At 29.4% G+C, this 7,605-nt stretch overlaps 1 protein-coding gene and 1 pseudogene across 1 annotated transcript in view; one reads left to right on the top strand and one right to left on the bottom strand.

The window, feature by feature from the left end:
* Nucleotides 1–2,579: 2,579 nt before the first annotated feature.
* On the bottom strand, nucleotides 2,580–5,463 carry LOC108751634 (annotated as a pseudogene).
* Nucleotides 5,464–5,870: 407 nt separating this feature from the next.
* LOC108751674 (trans-Golgi network integral membrane protein 2-like) overlaps nucleotides 5,871–7,605 on the top strand; it is a 2,636-nt gene continuing 901 nt past the window's right edge. Inside the window, exon 1 of the mRNA XM_018491976.1 lies at nucleotides 5,871–7,321. Coding sequence (XP_018347478.1) covers nucleotides 6,142–7,321 — 1,180 coding nt within the window. The 5' untranslated portion in view covers nucleotides 5,871–6,141. The remainder of the gene's footprint in view (nucleotides 7,322–7,605) is intronic.

Below are 7,605 nucleotides of genomic sequence, written 5' to 3'. Positions count from 1 at the left end.
AATAAAATTAGATCTTTATATCCCAAGATACTAACAATAATTATATATAATTCATTTCTCTTTAGCGTCTTATTGCTGTACGTAATATTTTGACTTGCAAATTGCAGGACACCCTATATAAATACTTATACTAAGAAACTGAATTATACAATTTTTAAATTAAATAAAAGAATAATTGATAATAATTTTATTTAGAAAACTGATTATGCATTATATATATGTAAAATGTGTTTTAACATGTTTTATCAAATTTATTGCAGTTTACTAAATGTTGTTTATTAAATTGTTAACATGAATAACTTTTAATATTTTTTAAAACAATGTAATATATATGCATTTCTGTTGATTTAATTTATTAATCTAAATTTCGCATGCATATAATATTAAATTTAATTTTTTAAAATTAGAATTGCCTAGTTTAAAAATATAGGTTGATTTAATTTGGATAAATTGTGTTTTTACTTCTAAATTCATCTTTTTGCTCTAATCTAATTAGGATTAATATTGCAGATATTAATATTATATTGCTTATATAATTTTTTTACATCAAACAATCTCAATCATATTAACCTGGATAATATTAAATAAAGGAAGTTCGTGCACGCATTCTCAAGTGGTATTCTCAAGGGACATTTTGGATTTGGTCACGAAGAAACGTAAGAGAGAACGCACTCAGAACTACGTTGTACCGCGGATATGTCGTTGAGGTAGGTGAGTCCATTCCCAAGGCTTTGTTGAACGGGATTGGTACCGAGCCCAAGGGACACGCCGAGCTACAAGATCTCTATTATGTCAAGAAAGAGTGGAATGAGCTTCTTGGGACTTTCGTTTCGTTTGTACGATGAGTCGATCATTCAATAGAATTCATTTTGATTTCGACGATGAAATTTGATTTGCAAAATTTTAAGGATTGTCTCAAACATAATTTTAATTTCATTAAAATGTAGTTAACATAGTTACGTTAGTAATTAATATCTGTGCAGTACTCTTATTACGAAATGATTCTGTTGTATAATTAATGATGCGAAATGTATTACATAAGAGGTCAAAAAATCAATAAGTTATCAATGATTATACAATCAACTACATATGGAATAATAAAGTATATTTATATTTTTTTATGTTTATAAAATATAAATTTATATTGATAAGCTTAGAGTTTAAGTATTCGCATTCTGCAACTGTTTTATTTAGACTAATATTTTTCATGATATATTTATAGCAAATAATTTTTTCAAAATAAAAGTTTGATTGTTTAACCTAACATTTATTTGGATATAATTTTAACTTTATATATTAGGTTGAGTAAAAAGTCATCGCGTATTTTTTAGCTCAAAGTTGTATATACAATATCTTTGTCAATAATGAGAATGAATGAAATTCAAATTTAAAAAAAGGGTTTTAAAGCTTGAAATCTCTACTTTTAAAAGCTTAACACATTTTTCAAGTTTATATGAGTTTGATAATTTTTACATACCAAAAACTACGAGCTGAAAAAGACGAAAAATTTTCTTCTCACTTTGTGGATTTGTAACGTGTCCAAAACGAATTTGAGAAAATTTTCGATTACCTATCGTTTTTATATATATATATATATATATATATATATATACGTTGCGCTTAAATTACTGGACGAACCTTTGCATATTTGAAAGTATTTCAAAAATTTGAGTACAAGTACGTTTCGGCTAAATTCTAGCCATCTTCAGCTTAACATCGTTAACAATAGAAATCTACACACGTGGTATTCCTGGTTATCTCCCAGTTATTATCCATGACCAGTTAATACGCTGGATGGTCTCATGGGGATAGAGACCCTAAAAATCGTCATTAGTGAAAAAAATGAATATAACTAGAATATATATAGATTGTGAAATACTTTCATATATACGAAGGTTCGGCATAATTTAAGCGACGATTACAGCGCAGATTCCTAAATGCTTTATCAATTTTAGTATTATCATTTGATGTTACCAGAAGAGAGAGAGAAAGAGAGAGAGGAATCTTACTACGATTATATATATATACACAGTATATATACACACACACACACATATATATAGTTTATAATGATGTCTTTATAAACTTTAGACTTTTAAAAATAGTGATACATAAGCTCAATGTATAGATGCATTTACTGCCAGAAAGCTCAATTTATTATTGCAGGTAATGAAATATTCAAATGCGAATTGAAAAAGTGTCAAAAGTTAGAAATATTTATAGCTTCAAGTCGTAATAAAATTTTATTATATCCAACTGCTTTTATTGAATGTTCTAGTCTTTACTGCAATTTATAGTTAAATATTTCTTGTGTTTAATTAAATGCATATTTATTAATACAAATGTGTTTTTTAAATAGCTTATGAATATTTAATAGGATGTTAAATAAAAAATGAGATGTCCACATATTAAAGCAAGAAATCAATTCGTGCAGGTCGTGTATGAATTTGGAGCAAAGGGAGTAAAATCCATCACAAAATCCAGCACACAACAGAGCCGTAAATAATCAACGGCTCTTCGATCCGACAACAATATTGTAACACTGGGACTACCGTTACCGATAACGTGCGATTGACAGGTCAGTCTCTATCGGCATGTATCCTATCTTTGTCTCCGTGACAGGTGCTGCGGTGCAATTGCACTGAAAACATGCGATTTGTATAACGTGAAGATCTCTGACTTCCACGAGCAATAGTTTTCATTCTTCAGCTGCAATAACTCGTCGCCGTCGTTGATACATCAAGAAAAACAAATTCATGTTGTTTTTCTTCAGAACTTGTTCCGGTAGTATAGCGACGTATCTTTTCATTGTTTCCTCCGCATCTTCCGCCGCTTGGTAAGCTTTCTGCAAAAAGATTTACACAATGACCGTTGTGGATTGACCACAAAAATACGGGTCAAAAGTTGCATGCATCAAGCAACTACAAAGTGCTTAGCATCAAAAGCTCTTTTCTCCTTTGTCTACATTTCTCTACATCTGACCAGTAACATCATCAACTTTCCGGAGCGATATTTCAATATTTCACCGCTCTGACTTTATTCGGTTGTGTTTACTGCGCGTAGTAAAAAATAAAGTAGGCTATCACTGCTGTTTTCTTACCACAATCTCCGATTCGTTTTGTTTATCTTCAGCAAGCCTGCGCTCCATTTCAGAAAGAGCCTTATGCACGCTCCTCGCTTTTTCGTATTCCGGGTAAACGTCAGTAGCGAAGATCTTGTATCCGAATGCGCCAGCTGCGTTGGTATTACCGTCTTTTCCGTAAGAGCTACCGCTGAGGAACCAGACGGTGTATCCTCGCAAAATTGGATATTGCTTCGTACGCATGTACCAATATAAGGAGAAGTAAAGGGCTAGCTCCTGGTTGGACCCTCCCTTCTCGGGATACTCTCTGAGATGAACGGTCGGTCAACCACCTAGCAGAAGGCACTCAGACTCCATTTGTCCTTCGAGGAAACATCTTCCATACCTTCTGGTCGGTCAGAGGGCATACCGGACTCTCCTTCATCTGCTCGTACATCTCCAACTTGGTAATTTTGTTCTCAACCGCCAGGATCATTAACGACGCGATCTTCACATACTCCTGTGCAAATTCCTCGACGATTCTGCCACAGTTGAAGTTTAATTTCAAAGGAAACACTTTCAGTTTAAGGATTTTTGCTTAAACTCTATAACGTGTGTGCAATGTTGCTTGTGATCATATATTGCTGCCACAAACTTACATTTCTTCTTTTTGTTTAATTAGAATCATAGCCGTTGATCGAGGATTGGATCCTTCTTCTGATAGTTCAGTATTTTACGATATTTTGTCGATAAATCTGCACTTTTTCAGAATAATTATATAGGGCCTTTGATCTTTTATAAACGTATAAACCACCACCCAATTGCTCTGACAGTTATGCTGATATATCAGACATGAAGAAAATATTGATTTCAGCGGAATATGCTGAATACGTGCCAAATTGATCACCGTTAAAAATTTTTATTTTGTTGCTTTATGTCTTATTTGTAGTAAACATAATCTTTTAATTATTATTAAAAAGGATATATTTGCAAAAGAATAATTAATACTATTTTGTATAAATATGAAGAAGTGTATATATTAATTAAAGATTTTTTAAAGTGTATATTATTGTTCAAGTAAATATATTATTATTCAAAAAAAGAGAAGAAAGAATTTAAAAAATTGAAAATCTGCAAAATATTTGTAAACGATAAAAAAACACGACTTATTGATAGATATGCTGTTCAAAATCTAGACCTAGATGATTTTCTGTGCTGTCCGCATGATACAATTACATTGAAAGATAAGTTAAAGGTTCTCAACAGGTTAAAGGCTGCTAATGTAATTCTGAAGAGATCAATATCGTGAGAAGTAAACTTTCTGAGATAAGAGGTAAGTAGTTTAGGTGCAAGAAAATTTCATTAACCGCTTCTGTGAAACTCTTAATTCACATATATCTCATCAGCATTTCTCTCCGAAAGTCTGTACATAATTCTATTAAATAAATAAATGTAATTGTAAAAGCATGAAGGAGCTCTAATTTAAGCTTTTTCTTTCTTAAAAAAAAGCACGTATGTATATCTTGTGCAAATTCAAATAAATTAAATTCGTACACACGTACACATATTGTTTAAATTGTATTATTTTATAAAAGCATTATGATGATTATAATGATAATCAAGATACAATGTTATGGAATTTTTATCTCTATTCATATGTGTTTTTCTTTAATATTAATCTCGATATTAATTTAACTGTAAAATAAGATTTCACTGATTGAAATAATTAATTTTAATTATAAACTTAAATGTAATATGATTAGTCATTAAAGCGACAAAATTAGTTTTATATTACTGTGTTGTAAGTCAATTACAATGTATACCGTGTGATTGCTAAGCAGTATGCGATACTGTTAACTAGAGGGATACGTAACTGATGCTCTTTCATAAAATAATATACTACGGTGGCGCATTGTAATTAATACACCCACATTATTAGGGTTGATGTTTTTCATAAACTTGAGTTTGATTTATGTGTTTTTGTATATATGCTTCTGTTCTTTAGATATCTGATCTCTGTGTAAATATTTTAACAATTCGGACTTATTTTTATTATCATATTATTGACCTTGTGTTCCTTTGATTTATGTTTTTGGAATATTCGGATTTGATTTTCAATAATGTTCTTATAACATTCTAATTTAGATTTGATCGTTTTTGATCACAGAAAATTATAGTTTTAATCTATTGATAACGCACCAGGTATTAATGGCGTTTTTTTTATTTTCGTGAATAACAGTATGTATCTCTGATTATTAGAAAAATTGTTAAAATATCAGCAATCGAGAATAAATTTACTGCATTGATAACAAATGAAAAAGAAGAAAAATTAATAAAGAATTCAGAGATATTTGAAGAGCACTGATACGATCGATTGTTGGTGTTAAAGCTTGAACATTCATGTATTTAAAAATTTTAATGTTTTACTGCAAATTACTTAATAAATATTTACACAATTTAAGTTAGCCGAGAACAATGAAAATTGTATTAGTAAAATTTTTTAATCTTTTTTAATTTTACCCTTTATAATTTTGTACAATTTATAAGATAATTGTACATTACAAATGATGAAATAATTGTGTAAAATAACATAATTAAATATATAATATTAAATTTAAATTTATTCATTAATGGCAATTTTATACTGAGTGAGAATAATAATATTTTAATTGTTGCATTATTGTTATAATAGTTCAGAATTTATTCACTGTTGGTAACTTTATGTCTGTCGAAAAGGTATATTAAAATAGTTGAAATATTTCAGATGGCGCAATTGTCGCATGTCGACGATAGAATTGAACACGACGTACATGAACACTAAATATTGAGTGTTCTACTATTCAGCAAATGTAGGAAAATTGAATCGAAGAGGTTATGGTAGATGAATGTAACTTACTCAAGGTATTGCATTTGTAAAACAAATTGTGCGAGTGAGAATATTTAAGACTTTAAAAAAAAATGATCGGTTTCCAGAAGGATTAAAGTAAACAAAACAAAATTATGGTTATTAACCGATAGAGCGACAGTGTATTTACTAGTCCGAACGATAGAGGCTAAAAAATCATTTCTGAAAAAAAAAAATGGAAAACCGTTACATCGATTTATTTCGTGTCATCTTAATGCTAAACTGTCTTGTCCTATTTCTTTCTTTCACGGGAGTGAGAAGCGCACCAGTGGCACTGACAATGAGTATCATAGACGTTATGAAAAATGACTCGAAAATATGCCCGACATCCAACTTTTTATATGATTCAACGTATACAAAATCTTGTGCATCTACTGAATATCCCACTGCTTCTTGGGTGTATTATAATTCAAAAACTTTAAATAGTTTTCTGTGTTTAGGAGTTTACGATACAGCATATAAGATTTGCCAATATTCTAGTCACTTACAAATTTCTTTCAATAATACAGCAACATTCGATTCGCAGCTGGAGAAATATGTTCTTAATAAAAAGAAACAAGAAGATGTTTGCACCAGTCTACAGGGATTTACATTACTATATGATAAGATAGAATCATTTTGGGGACCATTGGTCGAAAATCTTAATATACCTCATAAATGTGGCAAAATATGTTTTGATGATCAAGATAAGTTTCAACCACTATGCGCAGTATTAGCTTGGATTAAAAGCATTGATGATACGATAAAAAGTGTAAAAGTAGAAACAAAACATGATCTTGTTACATCTGATAAACCGCATATAAATCAGCCTAAGGACGAAGTAATGGGTGATATTAAAACACCAGTTGAATCTAAAAAAACAGAAGTAAAAGAATTTAAAGAACAAGACAGGAAGCAAATTTTACATTCTGATACTACTGTTAAAAAGGATAACGTACCTGATGATATACCACTTACAGATGTAAAATCCAACGAAGAAAAAATAAAATTTGCTACTGAAAAAGAAAATATCCAGAATAATAATCAGAAGAAAATAAATAATACTTTAGAAACACAAGCTCATAAATCAGTATCTGTAATATTTAAAGAAAATAAAGAGTATAATATTGATACTGAACTTGATACCAACGCTGAAATTTCAAAACCTATAAAAAATATTCTTCCAAATAGCAATTCACAAGCTCCATCAATAAATAAAGCTATAAATAATATAAATAAAAACTTAGAAGAAAATGCACAGAAATCTAATAAGGAGCAAAATATTGATGAATTAAAACCTAGTACATTATCCGAAAATACACAAGATCATTATGATGCTGCAAATCCAGAAGAAAATATGGAAAATGATATAGATGGTATTAATACTTTTAATACACATTCTTATAATGTATTGTCAATATTTATGAATGTGTATTTGTCCATCTAATTTATTTTTTAAAATATATGCAAATGATTTTGAATAATATAATAAATATAATAAAAATAAATTGGATTTTTGCATTTTTATTCAAAATTTTATATTCTATATTACCTTTTTATATTCTATATAAAAAATTAAGAATATAAATTGTGTTCATATTGCATAAAATATCTTTATGTGTGTATATAGAGAAAAATAATATATACAGGTGTATACAAT

This window comes from Trachymyrmex septentrionalis, unplaced genomic scaffold (assembly GCF_001594115.1).
Source record: "Trachymyrmex septentrionalis isolate Tsep2-gDNA-1 unplaced genomic scaffold, Tsep1.0 scaffold51, whole genome shotgun sequence".
Lineage (NCBI taxonomy): Eukaryota > Metazoa > Arthropoda > Insecta > Hymenoptera > Formicidae > Trachymyrmex > Trachymyrmex septentrionalis.
The sequence above is the reverse complement of the archived record's forward strand: the minus strand, read 5'-3'. Positions and strand labels throughout refer to the sequence as shown.